Below are 21,356 nucleotides of genomic sequence, written 5' to 3'. Positions count from 1 at the left end.
AAAGAGCCAAGCGGAGTCAATGTGGTTATCGATCACTGCCCACTCGGCGGAAAGCATTGTAGAACTATGGTACAGTGGCACTGCTGCCCAAACATTGTTAATGCCCTGCTCTGATGGATCAGAATGGATGTTTCTTGTGCGGAGGACTCCAACGTGTGCAGGAACTCATCTGCTGACTGAAGTGTGATGTGATCGCGCCCCATGGAAAATGTTGCTTTCAGTCTTTGCTGGTATCATTGGTTTAGCAGTGCATGTAGTATTTTTGTTCTCGATATTTGATATCTATTTTAAGTCGCCTATCATCCACGGACTGCCGGCATACGAAGTGCCGCTACCTTCGCCAGCATCTAGGCTGGTCCTCATCGTCGCTGATGGTCTTCGCGCCGATAAGGTTTTCGAGCTTCAGAAAAATGGAACATCAAGAGCGCCGTACCTGAGGTAAAAATGAATTGCTAATGCACGATTTAAGGAGTCTTGCATTCGCAAGTAGCATATTATCTGTTCACATGCATAACACGAGTATCTGACTGATGTATCTAGTGATAGAGGGCAAATTTGGGTCTCTAGTGTGCGCCCATGCACACTCCGACTACTGCTTCGCTCCGCCTTGTGTTGTGCATTATACGATCGAGTATTCGAAAAATACGTATTTTACCTGCCTTGCTTACCACAGCTGACGTTGGATTCACAAAAGTGTGCCGTCGTGTCCAGTTTTATTATTTTAATATAATGATAGCGCCGTTGAGATTATGAACGCATATGCGTCTCAGCATGGACCGTCTTCTTAAATACTGCCCGAATTTCGCCTTGCATACAGGCAGAAACTAATAGTAGCTCGTAGATTAGGTATTATGGTGTTGTGTTATGTGTACGTAGGGCCGTTTGTTTTCCGGTTTTGTGTCAATATTGGGCGTTGTTCTGGCTAAGTCAAGTTTAGCCAGAAGAATTAAAGGCAGTAGTCGCTGATTCTGGTCTTACTTAAAATTTCTTACATATCCTGTTAAAAGTCAGCGAACGACAGGAATTAATACATGAAAGGGCTTAGTTTTTGTGGCCTTTTATGTTTTCGAAAAGCTGTTTGTTCAAATTGGCAATGATCTCAATCATCGCTATCGCTATCCGTGCCAATGTTTCCTCGCATTGTTCAGTGATGAAGAGAATGCGCCTAGCATTTCATTTACTTCACAGAATATGAAATAGCAGAACCTTTCCTAGAACCAGTGGCGGCAGGCATATAGATAAAATACAACTTTAGGGAATGTTGCTGCCAACAAGCAGTGATTACATACATTCTTCCTGTCAGGGAACTACCTCCTCATGGTTATCATGAAGAAAGAAAACCGACGAGGGAGCATCACTCATAAAAAAAAATAAAAGGGAGAAAGTTGGCCCCCACGTGACAGCGCGTGGCACGTCTTTTGGCCACGGCTGGGTCTCGGCCATCATGTAGGACTGGCCTTGACATGCCTTGAGAAAGAGGAAAGAGAATAGCGTCAAGAGAGTTTGGCTTGTGTAGGCTGGCCGCATGGCACAACACTCCCTCCCGAATTTTTTTTCCTTCATGGTGGTTATGTTAACAGAAAGACTTTAGTTGTGAAAAGAACGTTGTATGTGTCAAAGACTACTGAAGAGTTCAGTTAGTTTTCTCTTTGTCGTAAGCGTTCCATTTTATTGTATGATCCCATGTTCTGTACATCATAATACAAGGCTTTTTGCTAGAACTTGATTATTAACATATTGAAGCTACCCTTCTTTTGAAAAAGGCAGCTGCTAGCTGACTTGAGTTTTTTAAGAGTACAGACTTTTGAGTGGAGTTTTTGTTCCACCTAGTTTTTATGAATCTTGCTCAAGGTACGAAATCATAGAAGTACATGGTTTTATCTGGAAAAGAACTGCCTTAATTGTGGCTCTTGCCTTTCGTACAGAGGCTGTACTGAGTTCAGCTGCATTGATGTTCACAAAGCCAGCTATGTATGTCTGGTAGCACTGTTGTGTTTTGTTTAAAATAATATTGCTTAATATCCAAGTGTGATTCTGTGTGTGGTATACTTTGCATGTGTTTTGCTCCATTTGTCACAGTTCCTGGTATAAATGAAGAAATTTTGTACATGATTGAAGAAATTTTGTACACATCATGGTTAGTCTGGCTATTTTGAAATTTGCTACGTTGGATATCTCTGAGTAATTTGTTGGGTCTTTTTACAGAATATGTTCAGGAAAGGTATTTCTCTGATTGGTGCAACTAGACTGTTGAAATGAATTTTTTTGCAGGTCAATTATAACTGAAAAAGGAAGCTGGGGAGTGTCACACACTCGAGTGCCAACAGAGTCAAGGCCTGGCCATGTCGCCCTCATAGCAGGGTTTTACGAAGACGTCAGCGCTGTCACCAAAGGGTGGAAACATAACCCGGTAGAGTTTGATTCAGTGTTCAACAGAAGTCGGCATGTGTGGGCATGGGGGGCAGCTGACATGGTGCATCTTTTTATGAAAGGTATGTACAATTAATTGCATTGCTTTTTGTCAGAGGCTAAATGGGGGAAAGCATGGTAGTGTGAGGCAGCCTTGAAATATGACCTACCCCACATGAAATGCATGGCTTCCTCCACACCCTATCACCCAAGCAGTGAATGCACGTTAGCCATTAAATTTGTGGCTGCACCACTGCTTGAGGTTGTATTTTTTCTGTTGTTTCCATACGATATGCAAGTATTGGCAAGTTTTCAGATGGTTTATTTAAACGGCCTCGGATCAACCCTTATAAGATATGAAACACTTCCCCTTTTTTCATTTCGTTTACATTCGTGCTTGCGGTATCACGGGCATGACCGAAATAATACGGAATCATTGACCAGCATCCTTGTCCAAGAGGAAAGAAAACACGTTTATTTGCATATTTTAAGTGCATTATGCTGAGGACACAGTCAGAAGCACAGTGTTGTCAAGTTATTGGTGCAGTATTATGGACACATCGCACTTGCTACATAGGCGGGGTAGTAGTAGAAAACATTTATTCACAAAAAGGTAGATAAAGAGGTGAAAATACAGATTTTGGGTGGAGTCCTTATTTCAGGACCCCAGTGTCCACCGCTGTTGCTCTTGCTTGGGATATCAGATTACGCTGGGTCGCCAAATCAGAGCTGAGCAGGGCAGACTCCCACTGTTCCTCGGATTGATGATTGCCTAGTTCGGGTATGAAGGCATACCTGGGCGGGGGGTCGGAGTAGCATTGGTCATACCCCAGCATCTTCCAGCAGGCTAGTGGTACTGAGAAGAGGAAGAAAGCCTTGTGGCTGTTATGGTGCCCTACTAGTTTGAATATTGCCTAGTCTAATCACGGCCTGCCATATACGTAGTCGACTCTGATGCCCGACTTAAAATCAGCGTCTTGAATCATTCATATTAAATATGATCCCAGTGCAGGGATTGGGGTATTTATTTACAAATGCTGACGAGTTATCCTGAGGCACATTGCTCTTGTTTATTACTCTGCACTGGGGATTTAGCCAGCAGTAGAAAGGACTATGAGGAGGTGAATATGAGGAAAAAGTGCAGGTATGAAGGTATACAGAGCCCTTCACTACGGCGTCTCTCATAGCCTGAGTCACTTTGGGACGTTAAACCCCATAAACCAAACCAAACCATTAATCTTTCTGGTAACTATGCCATGTCGTAGAAGGATTTGTATTATATCTCTTGACTACATGCTCAAGGCTGTAGTTGTGCACACCTCTGTCATGTCTGACCTTGTACAACTACTGCTGTGTGCATATTCTTTTTTTGGAATTATACATTTAAACTCATTCGGCTTGCTCTTCGCTGATTGTGTACTGCACAACACCGACCTACTATGTAGCCTTCTGATGGATTACCTGGACTTCATACCATTTTAAAATGTCACAGGAATGCTATAAACCTACAGTAGTGTGTTTAGGTTGTTGTTGTTTAGGGACCCTATTGAAGGTAAAGGTATCAAGAACCAACTATGTATACATCTTTGGAATTATAACCATTGAATTTTAATTTCCCATCCTTGTATGCCAACAAATGAAAACTGTGCTATTAAATGAAGGCAAGAAAGGCACACACAACGTGTGATGAACACTGTTTTGTGTGTGCCTTCCTTGTCCTTCAGTTGTCCTGTTTTTTTTTTTGTCTGTTAACTTCCGCAAGGAACTAACTAGCCCTGACCAAAATTTTGATTTTGCATGTCAGATATGAATGCACCTTGTTTGTACATAATCTTATACTGTATTGTCCTGCTGATTGCAATAAATTACCTTGTTTACTACACGATTGTTCCAACAATACTCAAAATACTGTCTCCACATTCATTTTCTAGTAAATATACAGAGTGTAATGAAAATGGGTGATGGTTCCCAAGCTTGTCATGGTTACTCTTTTTTTTTATTTTTAATCACCTTGCTTGAATGTCTGATCATAGGTTCATTCAAATACTTCTCTTGCATAATAGGGGACCATGTGAAGCACATTCATGCACACACTTATGATACGAATGAAATTGACTTTGCTGATGAGGATGCCTCCAGACTTGACCTATGGGTCTTTGGAAAGCTTCAGGTATGATTACTCTGCTTTCTGCATGTGTTCCAGTTTTCAATGACTAGTCATCCTGCCATATAAGGTGGCCGTTGATCTCAGTTTAAGTGCCGCCCCTTTTGGTAAAAACTATTGCAGTATCGGAGGCAAAATTCTAGAGGTCCGTGCACTGTGTGATGTCAGTGCATGTTAAAGAACCCCAGGTGGTTGAAATTTCCGGAGCCCTTCACTACAGTCTCCCTTATAGCCTGAGTCGCTTGGAGACGTCAAACCCCCATAAACCATAAACCTACTCCAATATTTTGAGATTTTTAATTTTCTTCTTAGTAAAATCTCATGTTTAATGCACAAATGAGTTCTGCAATTACAAGCAAAGTATCTAAATTGTCACCATTACTGCCTTCATTCTAGCCTAAGTAACTGGTACTATTCATTCAAAAGACGACATAGTGCATGCTTATGGAGCCGCCACAATGGCTCAGTGATCATGACGCTCGGCTGCTGTCCTGAAAAACATGGCTTCAATCCTGGCCGCAGCAGTCGAATTTCAGTAGAGGCGAAATTCCAGAGGCCTGTGTACTGTACGATTTCATTGCATGTTGAAGAACCCCAGGCGGTCGAAATTTACGGAGCCCTTCTCTATGGTGTCCCTCATAGCCTGAGTCCCTTTGGGACGTTAAATCCCCATAAACCATAAACCAAACTTGGTCATGGAGCTAGTTTTGTTTCTGTGGTCTGCTAGGTATTTAAATATACGTCTAATATTCATGACTTATGGTTCCATATGTGGTCTTGATATGAATCGTGAAAAAATGTTTTGGTGATTTCAGGAGTTTTTACACAGTGCAGAAGACAATCAAACATTAAATGAGATGCTGAAAAGGGATAAAACAGTTTTCTTTTTGCACCTTCTTGGTTTAGACACCATAGGACATGGTTTTACCCCTGAATCAAAGTAAGTTCTCTGTGTGTCACCTTGAAACTGATCCTGCTTTACTGTTTGAAGTGAGTGAAATGATGTCTTCTTCTTATAGAGAGTACTATGAAAACATTGCATTGGTTGATCGAAATGTAAAGGATGTGGTCAAGCTCTTTGAAGAGTTTTATCAAGAGGATGGCAAAACTGCTTATGTTTTCACATCTGATCATGGAATGACAGACTGGGGTATGTATGCCAAGCTGGTCCTTTGACTAGTTGCAGTGGAAGCCCCGAAATATATTCTGATTTAACTGTGGTCATGGCAAGATGTTTTCAGGAATGTCATTGAGAGTGAGCGTAGCTTTAAAGTTCTGTATGTAATTATTAGATTGAAATCCTGCCCGTCTGATTTCTTTGTACTTGCACTTCTGACAGAGTCCCAAGTATTGCACTGCCATTTTGTTTTTTCACTAATCTCAACATTATTTTTCGCTAATAGCCATTATTGTTCCAGTCATGCCTTTCGTATTTCTGTTACGAAAAACGTAGTCATGTTGCCTGGATTATACAAAGTTATGTTGTGTAGGTCTTTGATGGGTAGAAAGAGTGGGCTAAAGGCGGAAGAACGAACTTTTCATTCCTTATATATGCTGCATAAGAGAGTGGCACTTGGCTGAGAAGCATATGTGCTGTGCTGCTTGAATGTGTTTTAAGTATTATTACTCATGGAACTTGAAGGGTGGTTTAGATTGGCTGCATTAGCATTTCTGCTTTTTAACATGAGGTCATGGGCTTGATCTCTGCCATGGCAGCGATGCTTTGATGGAAGTGAAATGGGAAAACACTAGTCTGCTGATATTTCAGTAACCTAGAGCCCTAGATTAATACAGGCACCTCCACTACAGTGCCTTATAGCCTATAGTGTTGCTATGGTACATAAAAACATTTAAGAAAGGATCATTTAGTGCTTGATCAGGTTTTGATGCAGAAATGTGAAGGCTAAAAAAGAGGGTTCAGCTTAAGTTAAGGTCAACGCAGCGAGCTATGGCAAGAAAAATGATAGGTGTAACGTTAAGAAATCGGAAGCGGTGGAGTGGGTGAGAGAACAAACGTGCGTTAATGATATCCTAGTTGAAATCAAGAGGAAGAAGTGGGCTTTGGGCAGGGCATGTAATGCGAAGGCAAGATAACCGCGGGTCCTTAAGGGTAATGGAGTGGATTCCAAGAGAAGGCAAGCGTAGCAGGGGGCAGCAGAAAGTTAGGTGGGCGGATGAGATTAAGAAATTGCGGGAATGCGGTGGCCGCAACTGGCGAAGGACAGGGTTAATATGAGAAACATGGGAGAGGCCTTTGCTCTGCAGTGGGCGTAGTCAGGCTGATGATGACGATGATGAAGTTTTAAAAAATTGACCAAATTCATGACATTTCTGCAAGGAAGACTTTAAAGCATAAAGAGCCGGCGCAAGTTTTGTGTTCCGTGTTCATGTGATAGGCATATATTTTACTTGTATATTTTAATGGCCGTCACACATTGTAAATATTAAGTACATGTCTTCGTAGCTGTTTAGATCATTTTGTGCACATTCCTGTACCAAAGCTGTAACTGCACTACTGCTTACAATTCTCCTGTATTGATTTGCAAGTTCATTCATTGTATGGTAAATGGCGTGGCGTGTGTAATAGACGATATGCGAAATGCGCAGCGCCATCTCTCGGCGCTCCGAGAACTAAGTCCTCCATGTTGGCTCGGTACAGAAAACAAACTGCTGCCCAGCGTTGGGTTAAAACGGCTGCGCTTCGTTTGAAAAGTAAAATGCCGATGCAGTGTTGCGCTACCCTCTCCACTGTGAAAAGAAACTACGATGCGTGCCAGAACTAGGTGCGTTCAAGCTTTTCGCTTTTCTATTTTTTTACTCCGTCCCAACGCTTTAGTAACACAAAACGCCATGCGAGGTATCATGTGTCAGCACGCGGATCAGTGTGCAGCTTTCGCTTTCTGCGCTGATTTTTGACAAAGCTTTCGAGGTGATTTGCGTTTAAATTAAGATAGGGACCACAGCCTTTGTTGTTTCTGATCAAAATTAGAAGCAGATTTCGTGCATTTATCAACTCTCCGGTTGGGCGTGAATATATATAGACGCATACTTGAACAACGTAATAGAGAAGGTAATTTTTTTGAGCGGGCCAATCGCTCGTGCCGTGGCGAAATAAGTTCACTCGAAGAACCATATGCCGATTACTGCTTAGTTTGCTACGTGTTCAGTTAAGTTTTTCCCGCGTTCAATTAGTTTTAGAAGGGCGAGCAAACTCTCTGGACCATACGCATATGTTACGCGCGTTAAGGAGTCTTTGTGAAGCAATACATCCTACGTATAAAAACTGAGGTGCGAATGCTATATTTCTTGAGGATTCCTATACCTTCGATATCTGCGGCGACGAAAATCTTAAAAAAAAAAGCGAATAATATAGCTACTTTATTATGAAGGAGGGACGCATTTCGAAGCTAGAAAGTACGTGCAACAATGTTCTGAAAACGCTTCAGGCCATCAGATTATATTATCGTTGTTACAAGCTGCAACAGCTTAATTGCTTCGCAACAAAGAAATTTGTGTAAGCTTGGGAAGAAGCGAATTAAGTGTCGGAGGCAACCGAGCATGCGAATTTCACCCCCGCATACACAGCTTGACCAGCGTATCGAGTCCGTGCAGGCACCTACAGCTGTACGCTCTTTCTCTAATCAAGCCGCCGCGGTAGCTCAGTGCTTATCTGAAAAAACAAAAACAGAAACTGCGTCTTTGCTTACAATATTTTGAATTATATGTGCCCACTTTACTCTTGTTAATATCGACTGACAACATCGCAATACTCGCTTCAACTGCGTCTTAAGCAAGACGCGGTTTCAACGAATTGCGGCGAAAACCAGCCGGCGCCGGGCTCTGAAACGGTGACGTTGAAAACCGCGGATGTGCATTGTACATTGCACTAAAGGAATCACATTACGCAGCTGCTTGAGGATCCTGTATGAATATACTGCGATGCACGAAGCTCCTGGCGTCGGTGCGAACGAAAGTTCACACTGTCACAGAAGTTTGTCAGGACATCTCTGCACTCAGCGCAAAATAACTGCTCGCTACCCCACCAGATGAAATTGCGTCCACCTGGGAATAAAATAGCCATGATAATGCGTGATGCTTGAACCGGTGCTTTAATGCGCTAATTAAAATGAGAGTGGCGCAGAGTTCGATTTGCCAACACACTTCCCAGCGCCGATCATCAGCGCCAGACTTCAAGCGAAGCTCAGGACGCGGTAGGAGGAAGTTGACGCTTGCTGAAAGCACCTACATTTGGTAAAAGATCAACAGTGAAAACAACGCAGCTTGCCTGTTGAAATTTCACACGCAAGATTCATGACAGCTATACCGATATCAAGAATGTACGCATAGCAAACGATGCACCAGCTCGACGAGCTCGCCCGAGCCAAGATGGAAACCGGAAGTTGTGGGCGTGGTGTTGCCAGACCACCAAGCAATTTCGCATATCGTCTATTGAATACTAAACTTTAGTTAGTTGAAATCTGGGCAGTGCCCTTTCTTGTCACACTGGCCAGAAGCGTAAGTTGATGTGTGTTGATTGTTTGGTGTGGCTGGTTCACATGTTTCAAGTTAAATTTGGCAAAAACTTTGAAAAGAAGGTAATACTACGAAGTTCATTAAAGGCTAACTGCAACAAAACCTTAGTTTGTTTAGAATGCCTCTTATTATGTCAGTTATGTCATAAAAATAACCATGACAACATTCTACGCTTCTTAGAGAACCAGTCCTGTTTTTATAAGCATTTAAAAAGCTCTGGAGCAGACAATGCGTGCATCTGGTGGCACATTGCGCAGTTAGGCAATTTAATGGACATGACGTGGAGATTGACCGCCGAGAACCTTTTCAAGCTGGACCCATTAAGAATGAACAGATCACAGATGGCATGGTTTGAAAGTCTGGTGGCTGAAGTGTGGCTTAGCTGACCTGCTGTGGTACTGTGGGAAAGTGCATCAAAATTTTGGGTGAGATTATCTTGCCAAAGCGCTGTGCAGCTTTTGGGGGCACGAATGCTTATACCACACATGAACGCACACACTGCATACATTTCTGAACTACGGCAAGCAGTGAGCTACGTGCTGCATATGACAGTCTGTTTTTTCTTCTTTTTTTTTCACATGGTGTTCTCGTGGGGTCCTTGCCTGGTTTCGTCAGAATTATTCGAAACTTCGCATCAGTTGTGGCTTTTTATTGAAGAAAACAAACAAACAAAAACAATAAAAGACTCTTTGCAAAGCCCTGCAAGCAACAAAACTGTGATTTTAGGGGCAGTAATGAGCTGCTAAAACGCCACAGTTACAGTACCCAAGCGATTCCAACTGTACCCGTTTTCACATCATTTCCATTTCTTGGCAATTTCCGGCCTTTTTCTAGTTTCGGTTTGAAAAAGGGAAGTTTTTAAGGCGGAAGCCTTTAATGTCTCATCGTTGTAAGCAGGAGTTGTCGACAGAAAATGTCACGCTTTTCAATTGGTGGAAACGGTCGTGACGTCACAGTGCGCGAATTTCAAACGGGGCCAATTGTACTTTGGCTAGTAACCATGCAACCAATTGAAGGGATCATATAGTGATGCTCCAAGTAAGTGGGACTGAGCTTAGTTAATTGCTTAATTACCCAATTAGCCTAATTAGCTTTACTAGTCAGGCCATATAAATAAATAAAACCGATTAAGAAATTGGTCAAGCTCAGGAATCGAACCCCGGTCTTCGGCGTGAGAGACGAGCATGCCATCCACTCCGCCATGCCAGCTCGATGGTTTGGAATGAACAAAGGCGCATCTAGTGAATACGGTGTCTTCACTCACTCTCATCCTCCTCCATTCCCTTCCGGCGAGGTTTGGGTGTCCACCGACAAATGAGGGACAGATACATTTCCTTTCCTCAAAAACCAGTTTACCGACGAGCGAGGCGTAGAACCGAATGGGCGATGGCGTTCTATGGACTCCTTGGCAGCGTTGCAAGACGCTGTCGCGTTCCACTCTTAGGGGCAAAGCTTAACATCTTAACCACACATCAGTGACCACACTTTAGGTCAAAAAAGTGCCCCCCTGAATTTGTGAGACAGTTACTGCTTAATTTCCTTTCCTCAAAAAGCGTTGTGTTCAAAGGGCAAGGCATCGCGCCGAACGGGTGGTGGCGTTCCGTGGACTCCCTGGCAGCGCTACAGTGCGCTGTCGCGTTCCACTCCTAAAGGCGAAGCTTAAGCGTCATTAATTAGCAGTTAATTAGTATTCAGGCATTAATCAGTAATTAACCATTAATTTTGATTTGTCATCACTTAGTAATTAGTACTCAATTATATGTGACGCCACCAGTGCCACAGAAAAGCGAAGGTGGTGCGGAAAACGCTTCCGCCTCTACCCACTTTAGACAGTCAAAGTGCCCCCTGAATTTTGCCAGCAATTCCTGGCACACTCACTTCTCTTATGAATGGCATCTTTTGTTTTTAGTACTCTCTGCGGACGTAATACTAGAAAAAAGTCCTTTTATGGGACGAAAAATTTTATTGCAGTTGGCTTTTAAGGAACATGTTTATATTGTTAAAGATCATTTGGAAACATGGCAAGAGTTGGTTGTGTACTGTTTAAGGCTCTTCCCATGCTGTCTAGCCAAGCAGCAATGAATGCAAATTAGTGAAAAGCACTCCTGTTGGTACTTTTGGCTGTGCTCTATCAGTCGAGCAGGAATTCATGACAAAGTTCAGAGGTTACCCATGTGGCCAAATATACTGCTGGGGACAAAAGTTTCCAGGACACATGAGCAGAACCTTAATTGCATAGCTGTGTTGTCAGTTTGTGCTTCGGGACCACATTTATGGAGATAAAATTCAGACTGGCATGCTTTCATATGTGGTTGTGAAATTAGGCAACCACTGACACACATCATCATGCCTATGCACCTAAATCTCTTTTTGTGCACCCTGAAGACCTCTGTGACCAGTAGCACTATATGCATGACGGATTTTTGTTCTGGTGAAACCAGTTTGAAGTCTGAGCAGTAGCATTCATGCTCTGTGGCATCACTGGTGTGTCTTGGGGAATGTCAAATTTCAGTAACCAGCACAGGAATTCTGTGAATGCAATTCGCTTGACAGTCTTTTTATGCATTGCACTGGTGGACAGTAAGGGCTGGTGTGCTACTGCATGTATTATTGCTTTGTCGTGGGAGAGCGAAAGTGAATTTCCTCTTTAAAACTGTACGAGCTGTAAGCTAACTTTGTCTGAAGATCAACGTGCTCAAACATTATTTCGTGCTGTTTTTCAGGCCATTTTTTTTTTGGAAGGTGGGGGGGGGGGAGATTTTTTTTATTTTTTTTATTTTACATGATTCCTCTGCCATAGTAGGTAACAAAAATTGGGCATAGGATATTGGGCATGGGATTGAGGTGGATAATAAGCGTGTGCTCAGCATGCCATTAATAATTACATCAATATACTGTGACAGCTCATGTGACAAGCCGCAGTATGGTAGCTTCATGCCTACAAGTGGGAAAAGGTAACAGATAAAGGAAAGACAGGGATGTCGACCAGACTTGGGTCTGCTACCTTACTTATGAGGAAAAGGGTAAAACGACAAGAAGAAAGGTGAAACAGGAAAGAAAGGATATACAGTAAAACCTTGTTAATTCGAAATCACTGGGACCATGAAAAATATTTGAATTAACTGAGCACAGAAAAAAAAAAAAATCAGACCCAGGCAAAAAATTTCCTAGCGAGGTAATTTATGCCCATGAGACTTCATGCTTATGTAAGTTAGCCAGAATGCATTCATCCCAATTGAAAGTTGGTGTGTGGCAGCACCCTATTTCACGCAGGGCTAATGAACTTGCTAGTTTCGACATTTTACAAAACGAGGTTTTCATGTTTTCTTGAGTTAGTCTCTAGTGAGTATCTTTCAGCCATGAGAAGTTGTGTGTACAGTTCAATTAAATATTTCTGTTGGGCTTTGTATTTAATTAAAAAAAACTGTGTTCAGGAAATCATGGAGCAGGAAGCCCATCGGAAACTGAAACACCGCTAATTGCCTGGGGAGCAGGGATTGCAATACCTCGATTATCAGGCCGGGATGGCTACTATGATGGCTACTCAGAAGGTATGTACTGCCTGACAGAATTTGTACCTAAGGCTTTGTTGAATATTATTTTGCATTTTTGATAGGTAGCATACACACTGCATATACAGGGTGTTTCACTTAAATATACAGGGTGTTTCCCTAAGACGGTTAGTAATATTTACAAGTCGACTTTTTTAAAGTAGCGTTCTCTGTGCTGTTGCATTGTCATGGTGGTGTGCTTCAGAATACAGCTGAAACGTGTTAGCTAGCAAGCTGGTGAACTAAAGCATAATTGTTGACTTAACTATTGCAGTTAGGCTCCTCATTTCTTTAGACGTTTGTAGCTCACCGTGATTAATATCCATATCAGTTTTTAGATTTTCAAAAGTGCGATTCTCATACCCGATGCAGTGTAAGCAATTTTGGGCCCGCATAAGGAGAAACACATGCTGCACGGCTGGGGAGTACATGCAACCACACCTATGGGCATTCGGTTTTGGTTTTGGTCATGTGCAGGCCCAAAATTTCTTGCACTGCAGCGGGGACAAGAATCGTGTTTTTGAAAATATAAAAACTGGATATTACTTACGAGTTACAAACCTGTAAAAAAAGAAAGAGCTAACTTTAATAGGGGATATTCAAAATTCCGCAAGTGCGCTTTCCCGCATAACAATGTTGCCCCTAACAAGATGGCCGACTTCGCTATAAAGAAACTACATGGGCTTCAGGACAGGCGCTAAAGGTGTGGATAGAATGTAAGAAACGTATTTTGGAAGAATCAAACAAAAAACCAGTCTTTCTTGCTTTGTTTCAGCTGGAAACGCATGGTCCGCCATCTTGTTGGGGGCAACATTGTTATGCGGAAAAGCGCACTTGCGGAATTTTGAATATCCCCTATTGTTAAAAAGTTAATTATTGGATATATTAGTTAACCAGATCGCTAGTTAACACGTCTTAGCTGTATCAGATGAACATCACTGCTGTCACTAATATATGAAGTAAGATTTTTTTGAAACTCAAAAAAACCTATTTTTAAAATTACTTAGTCTTAGGTGAAACACCCTGTATGCACTTGGTTTAATGGAGATTGGTGCTCTGTTCTTTTTCAAGCATGTTGAATTTATTCACTTGGAACACTATACCAGGTGTTTCAAGTGTAGCTGATTTTTGCAACACTGATAATTCATATTCGGTTGGGTAGGCTTGAGTAACGTGGAACTAACTCCGCCTTTCTGGGCTGCTATCGTAACATGCGTCACAGCATGCTTGATGTTTCCGCAATGACTACAGAGATGCAAAAAACAAAAACATTGTATCTGCAAGTTCCTTGACATGGCATGCACTTATTGCAATAAAACTACAAAGCAAGTTAACAGAGGTCAATGTATTTAATGGGAAGGGTTTGTGTTTTGAATTTATAGCCCCTAAAACTAACGCAAATTTCAGTTTTTGTTAATACATAAAACCAGGGATAAATTTCTTCTTGCAATTGCAGCATGGAATCTTTCCTTGTACAGAAGAGTAGACATCAATCAAGCTGATCTTGCACCTCTTATGGCTATTCTTTTGGGTGTGGCTATACCAGTCAATTCTCTGGTGAGTCCTTGGGCCCAGCAGCGCACCCTGCATACCTATTGGCGTTAATAGCACGCATGTTTCTTTTTTTCATTTGTTCCTTGGGTTCTGCTTGTGTAGGGCCTTTTACCTGTTGAATACCTCAACACGGACTGGCACTTTCGAGCGGTCGCACTGCTTACAAATGCAAGGCAGATTCTTGCGCAGTTCAAACAGCAAAAGCACATCATAGAGGAAACAACTTTTTCACTATTTTTCCGCCAGTTCAGGTAAATATTTATTTGAGACTCATTGCTTATCTTATGTGGTTGTTGCTGCTTTGGACTCTACATGCTATGCCCTCTCTGTTAGAGACTTGATGCCAAAAAGAGAGGTTGAACTAACTGAAATGATTGAGACCTTACTCAAGCAGTCAAGATACAAGGAGGCGGTAAGTACTAAATTACGTCATTTCTCTGCAGTACTGCTTTTTTACCACATGTACATTGGTCCATGTTCTTTGCAGGTGCAAGTCATTGAAAAATTTATTGAACTTGCTTTAAAAGGGCTTGTTTACTATCAGAAGTATGACAGACTGACCTTGAGGTAGGCTTGTGCATTATATTTGGCTTTCTGAACGTGACACTGAAAGTAACATGATTGCTTCGTTTTTTCTATGTTCTTTGCTATCTGCCACATATGGGGGCCTGGGGCTCATCCCAATTTCTAATCGTGCTAGGAGAAAATGTGCTGCCACATGGTGTCATGAACAACACCACTGAACCCACGTGTTTTAACATTGCATGTCCGCCTAATTGTGGCTGATATTTATTGTTATTGAGTGCTTTGGAAATTTGTGCAGCATAGAGAGTCTGCTTGGTACGCTCATACCTAGTGCCCCCCTTTATTTTTTCAGCATTGCAGTAGCACTCGGCTTTATTGGTTGGATGGCTTTTGTTATCCTGCTTGTGTTACGCAACTATACTGGCATCATGTGCAAATCTCTGGAAAGTCAGTCTAACAAGAGGAATCAAGAGTGGCAAACGAAAGTCAAGATCATTTCCACCTCCATTTTGGTGCTGTTTTTGTCAACAATGCTCTTATATGGTGAGACTTCGTCTGATGTTCTCCAATTTTAAATTGAAGTGAGGAGGTTGCTGGGCACAAGGCATTGATCTTGAATGATTTCTTTTGCATATGTTTCTTTAGTTTTTATGCAGTGCTGAACAAAAAATGGTTTACATATATTTGAGCATACTAACCTGATCACACTGCAGCACATCGCTCTGCTAATCTATTTTGGACATGTACACTTTCTGCTAGAATTGCATTATAATATAATTAAGTCTCTAGACTTCTGTTCTGAAACATATAAAATCATTCTTTTAGCCACGTTGTAGTGTTTTTACTGAACTTTTTCAGTGTATTGTACAAAATGTTATGGGAGCAAGTATAGTATCTCCACATCATGATGCCTACTTTGACATGATTGGTCGCACTGTCTACAAGTGGTATGTATATACTAGTCATGTGCGAGTAGTGTTTTTTTTTTGTCGGAGCAAATTCGAAGCGAATATAGTAATTTTCGGCAAATAATTTCTAATCGAATATTTTAAATACTTTTGGAACACAAAAAAGGCTGAATGGCACAATGAGCATTTCCAAAATCATGTATTTTTTGAACACAAACGGCCATTACATGAAAATAAAAAGAATGCATTGAAGCTTTGTCACGCCTATTGAATCTGTGCTGAGTTTCTGCAAAAATGGCCATCGGAAATTGGGGTCTCTGACCAATGTGTGGTACCATGGTACCAACGTATCTGTAGAATCTGAAACCTGTATGTGGGGCCTCCAGCTGCTTCTCTCTATTGCGACTGCGTCTTCGCACAGCTGTTGCTTTCAGGCAGTGACTCCATGACACCTGCTAGGCGTATGCATCACATGTCCAGTGTCACCTCGCGTCAGCTTCGGAAAAAGGCACCCATCTCGATGTGTCGCCTGCTAGCTTCCTTTTGTGCTTACGCCATTGCGCTTGTTTATCAAATTTCAGGGGGAGAAGAGTGGCTGTGGCAGTCAGCTCAGACTCGTTCTGCGGAAGTTAAGGGAACCAGTCGGCGCGCGCACACTGGCGGCTTGCGGAAGCTGATCGCGCTATGCTAAATGTCTACTGATGTGTGCCACTGTGCTGGTTACAGTGCTTGCACACAGCAGGTAGCGCTGCAGTAGTGCGTCTGTTGCCGCGAGCATGCGTAGACCGGCTCTGGCGTGCATGCAGGGAACACAGTTACACTGCGCAGAGTTGAGGCTTTCGTTTCGCGCACCGCGGTGCCATTCCGGAGGAGGAGAGGTACGCTGAACCAAAATCACTCACAGCAAGAGTTCCAGAAACGTTATTTGCTCGAGACGGAATACTTCTAGATTTCGAATGCCAACACTTGGATCGAACCAAATATCAATTACTTTACTATTCGACCAAATATTCGAACTTATTGAATATTCTTCGCACATGCCTAGTATATACATTTGAGTACAAGATTTTATTTTGTTTGTTTGTTTTAAAGTGATTTTGATGCCCAAGCCACAGTGAATCTGATCACCAAGAAAGTGCAGTAGTTTATAATGTCTATTTATATCAGTATTTATATCAGTACTTGGATCTTTTCTTCCGCAAACTTGCTGTCAAAAGTTGACATATTTTAACTACAGATGCCACTGCTGTGGGCAGTTCGATACTGAGACTGAGTTTTTACTCTGAAACCATTTTATTGTTTTGAACTGAAAATGTGTTTTGCTTCTGCTGCTTGGGGTCAACAAAGTCTGCCTTGTTGTTTCACAGGAATAGTTAATTTTTTTTTTTTTTTGCCAAGTGACACCCACAAAGTGTTGTTCTGTTTGTGTACAAAAATGTTTGTTACTTGTGCGATGTTGTGTTGCCAAATGCAGACAGTTTGTAACTCACCACATTCTAATATTTTATTTCAGTACAAAATGCACCGTTTATGTATTACTTTTACTTCCTGATTCCTATTGTTTTGTGGACAATGGTTTTCTATGAGTGAGTATCACAAGGCTCTTTTCATACTCTGAATGTAAATGAATTTTAAACTGTTGCATTCTTCAAGCTATAATCCCAGCTGCAATGGGTGCATTTCAGTGGAGTCAAAATGAATAAGTGCCAGTGTGTTGTGCTATATCAGTGCTCGTTAAAGACCTGATCTAATTAATCCACAGCCGTCCACTATGGTATCTCTCATAGCCCATGTGTATCTTTGGAACATGAGACCATACCATGCCTATTCATCACTGCTGCTGTCCCTGATGTAATCAGCCACAGTGCTGAATGTTAGCCGCTCCTAAGTCTGGTAAGGAAGGTCGCTGCTATCTTGAGGAACAGCGAGAAAAAAAAAAATTTGCATTATATTCGTGCCCTGGTTTCAAATATGTGAAATACATTCTGAAACATATCAAGTGAGGAAGTGAACTCACATTATATTCATGTAAATGCGGTAGTAATTGACTCAAATTAAATTTATACCTGTTATGAGTAAGCACTTTCAAATTATGGCCGAGTTAGCTGGATTTGAGGTTCTCAAATTCTGCTGAATTTTAGAGTCATTTAATACCAATTACAGTACCCGCTGAGGGGATCAGTTTGTGCAAAAAACTTGTGATAGATAGTTTTTATTCTTGGAAACATAAAGCAGTGTAGAGGCCATTGCCTGTAACATTATATCTGAAGTTTTTCATGTGCTTAATGAAGAATTCACTTCTAGTCTAATGTGTTAGGGGACACTCCCAAGGTGTCATAGATTTGAAATAAGGAAGTAATTACTCATTAGCACCATCCAAGTGCGGTCATGCAGCCGCATGAGAAAGCTATAGAGCTTTCACAGAAACTTCATAGTTGAAAAAATTTGGCCTTGTCTGGGAATTGAACCTTGGACCACCGCCTTTCAGGGGCAGTCACTCTACTATCTAAGCTAACCAGGACGGCTAGCAAAAGTCACTTATATGAGGCAAATGAACTTTTACGGTTATCTTGCTTTGACTGTTGTTTTGTGGTTTTTAATTGTGACTGCATTTTGCTCAAGAGTGCACTCAGAGGCCTTCACAAGTCTTAATGGGGACTTGCACTCCTTATTAATATAGGCTTGGTAGTCATTGGAGCTACGTGGCTAGCAGCAGTCCTTTGGCCATTAAATTGACTGAGAGTCAATTCAGTGGCCATGTGGCATGGTTGTCCATCACAAAATTCATTTATCAATCTTGTGTTAACAGGTGGCTGCAGAGGCATTGTTTTGCCTGCCTGCCAGTAAATTTTTGCAGTGTTCCCTTTTGTCCAAACATCTGCAGATATTCGATGCTACAGATAACAAAGCATAGGGAATGGTCACCAACGTCACACTGCATGCCATTAAGTTGTTCAGGAGACATCAAATGGGTTTAATCAAAAACACCAGCGGCTATGGTGCTAGGCCCAGTCAGCGAAAAAAGAACATTGTACCAAGGCTTGTGGCTGCTCACAATTCGGGTACTGCGCTATCGTTTTCAATACTTGCTGTGGTGAGACAAAGAAGCAGAAGATTAAAATTAGTGAGCTTCTTAAAAATTGCCAAAGCATGTGCTTGAATGAGGTCCAGGAAAGCATTCTCTGATACACCTTCAGTTCATGGAGAAAGGTGAGGCGTGGTCATGGCCAGAAAGTCAGTGGCAGTTGCTGTGGCAATGGTGCCAACCATTAAACCAACACATCTGGCACTCAAGTGAGGCCAGTGTCGTTAAGTTAATACCTCCTGTGGCCACTATTTATGACTTTTCCACCACAAGCTTTCTCAGATAGGTTTTCCAGAGTTCATGATATAAGCGAAAACTTCTCTTTGGCACCCGGGACCACTTAACTTTGTCATGATATGTAGTGTGCCTAATGAGAGTATTAACTTATTAAAATTTCATCTGTGATGATCGAGATGAGTTGGAGCCATCAGTTATATTTGGTCTGGGAGGTGGTCTTAGTGATGGGGTCTCTGCCTCTTCATTGCCTCTCTCTTCACTGCCTGGGGAAGAGAGAAAAAAAACTGAATTAATATGAAGTCTAGTGGGTGCAGTATCTGCAGTTCAAAATTGAACCTAAGGTAGGCTCAGGAGTGCCGATAAAAAGCCAATCATTTTGGCTTGAGTTTTTTAAGTGAAGTACCTGTTTAGTTATTGTAGTTTATTTTCCTGTTGCTTTTAAAGGTGTCATTATAAAGTGTCTTTTTCATTTGATGGTGTTAAGCCTCAGTATATTGTGGTCCAAGGTGAACGCCGTGTTTATTCCTTCATTGTTTTTCAGGCTTGATGTGTACTATGAAGCCAAGGCATACCTGAGACGCTTTGAAGTGAAAATGTGGTTTGTGGCATTGACTGTTACAGCAATTTTTGCAATGGAACTTGTGGTAAGAGTCTGCATTGCATTATTAGGATTGTTGAATTTAAAAATTCTAACAAATTTTGACAAACTCGCATCCTTATTTCAACAAAATAGGTCATCACATTCTTCTACAGAGGTGTCATGTCTCTTGGGCTGCTGATTATTGGCTGCTGGCCATTTAGCACCTCTCTGTCAAAGGTGTGTTTCTTGCTTTTTACTGTTGTTTTTGTTTTTTAATTTTGAAGTTGTAATGAACTGCAGCAAATTGATGAGCTTGCATCATAATCTTATATTGTGTGCCTTCAGTGTTGTGTGTTCTTATAAAATGACAAAGTGACCTTGATTCTGGAACTTCTGTCATTTTTCCGTGATGAGGTGGTTGGTATACTGCATTTGCTCGAATAACAAATACGCTCACATAAGAAATACATTCACTACATTAATCATTAACACTTTGGAAGTTTTAATTGGCCAGAGTGTAAATTTTCTCAGTCATAATAAATGTTCCCCCAAATAACCAACACTTTTTTTTTTTTTGCAAAAAAAGTGCATTCATTATGAGAGTATCTATGGTAACAAAATCTGTCATAAAAAAAAAATGGCTGGTGGTTTAGCAATGCGAAGCACAAAATATTGTGTGAAAGCACGGCTTTTTGCGGGTGAACACCGCTTCCACATACCTCAAAGCACGATTGAGGTGTCCACTGACCCAGGGAGGTAGTTATATGCCTTTCATTTCTTCAAAATTAATGGATTCTAAACCTCCCGCTGGTTTTGCGAAGAGAAAAGGGGCATAATTGCCTCAGTTTGTAGGTGGATGCCACCATCTACTCTCAGCGCGATTGAGGTGTCCACTGACCGAGTGAGCCAGTTACACTTGCTACTCGGAGGCTTCGCACAGACAGACATGCACAGCGCTGGAACCTGGGGAGTGCTGCTGGAAGTGCTTTTGCACTAAAATTGCAGGTCTAAACCTTGAAGCTTACAGCTCGCACATGTGAAATAATTGCGCATTAACTTAGATGCCTTTTTGTGTCTTTTTTTTTCTGTTTAATTCGTCCTTGCTTTGGGTTTGTTAAGTTTTTCATGATTTTCATTTTGGATTTTAGCAGTAATATTACTGCTTTTTCTTTCTTTTTTTTTCAGAAAATAAGCTTCACGTGGTTGATAGGTTGCCTAGTGCTTGGAATATTCCCGCTTTTACCAGTGATTGGAAAGCAGCACAACTACACTATGGTGTAAGTATGGTCCCCATTTGTATTTCTTGCCTTGCAGTATGCTTCCCTTTAAGTTGCCCATGATGGGACCTTATGGGTTCAGCTTACCAGCAGTTCAGCTCAGGAGTGAACGAAATATGAGTGTCCACAAACATATTGGCACTGTTAGTAGACCAGGAATGAGACAAAAGTAAACGAGCAGTTTCCTGAGGAAACATTGAGCACTCCACAAGAAAATATTTTTCGAAATCCAAAGAATTTAATGTTTTTTTAGGCTACTGGATTGCAACTTCTTCTGTGGCAGTTGTTCCTTCACCCTCAGGTACATCTGCCATTTGCTGGCAATATAGTAAGTTCAGACACCACAATCCTGAGCGCATGTGAGATTGGTGGCCATCTATACTGGCATTTGGGATTATCCGTGGAAAGAAAGTCTTGATGGTTGAGCACTTGCCGAGGGTTTGGGCCTTTAATATCCCTCGATGGGGTAAACACAACACTTTAGTCCCATTTTCTTATCTCCTTCAGGTGCAAGTTATTTTTGAAAAGTGGAA

General features: G+C 41.6%; 1 protein-coding gene across 2 annotated transcripts in view; it reads left to right on the top strand.

The window, feature by feature from the left end:
* The first annotated feature begins 8 nt into the window (after window positions 1-8).
* The window catches only part of LOC149350463 (GPI ethanolamine phosphate transferase 1-like), a 54,163-nt gene continuing 32,815 nt past the window's right edge, over window positions 9-21,356 (top strand). Inside the window, exons 1-16 of one of the 2 annotated variants that reach the window (XM_089579500.1) lie at window positions 301-438; window positions 2,080-2,137; window positions 2,272-2,492; window positions 4,473-4,579; window positions 5,389-5,513; window positions 5,593-5,723; window positions 12,541-12,657; window positions 14,114-14,214; window positions 14,314-14,462; window positions 14,545-14,623; window positions 14,699-14,778; window positions 15,089-15,279; window positions 17,158-17,230; window positions 19,508-19,610; window positions 19,700-19,783; window positions 20,732-20,823. In XM_089579500.1, coding sequence (XP_089435626.1) covers window positions 2,109-2,137; window positions 2,272-2,492; window positions 4,473-4,579; window positions 5,389-5,513; window positions 5,593-5,723; window positions 12,541-12,657; window positions 14,114-14,214; window positions 14,314-14,462; window positions 14,545-14,623; window positions 14,699-14,778; window positions 15,089-15,279; window positions 17,158-17,230; window positions 19,508-19,610; window positions 19,700-19,783; window positions 20,732-20,823 — 1,682 coding nt within the window. In that variant the 5' untranslated portion in view covers window positions 301-438; window positions 2,080-2,108. Of the gene's footprint in view, window positions 439-2,079; window positions 2,138-2,271; window positions 2,493-4,472; window positions 4,580-5,388; window positions 5,514-5,592; window positions 5,724-12,540; window positions 12,658-14,113; window positions 14,215-14,313; window positions 14,463-14,544; window positions 14,624-14,698; window positions 14,779-15,088; window positions 15,280-17,157; window positions 17,231-19,507; window positions 19,611-19,699; window positions 19,784-20,731; window positions 20,824-21,356 lie in introns of both variants that reach the window. The other variant, XM_089579499.1, reaches the window with a different exon arrangement.

The sequence above is a fragment of the Amblyomma mixtum genome, chromosome 3 (assembly GCF_055824585.1).
Source record: "Amblyomma mixtum isolate Tamu chromosome 3, ASM5582458v1, whole genome shotgun sequence".
NCBI lineage: Eukaryota > Metazoa > Arthropoda > Arachnida > Ixodida > Ixodidae > Amblyomma > Amblyomma mixtum.
The sequence above is the reverse complement of the archived record's forward strand: the minus strand, read 5'-3'. Positions and strand labels throughout refer to the sequence as shown.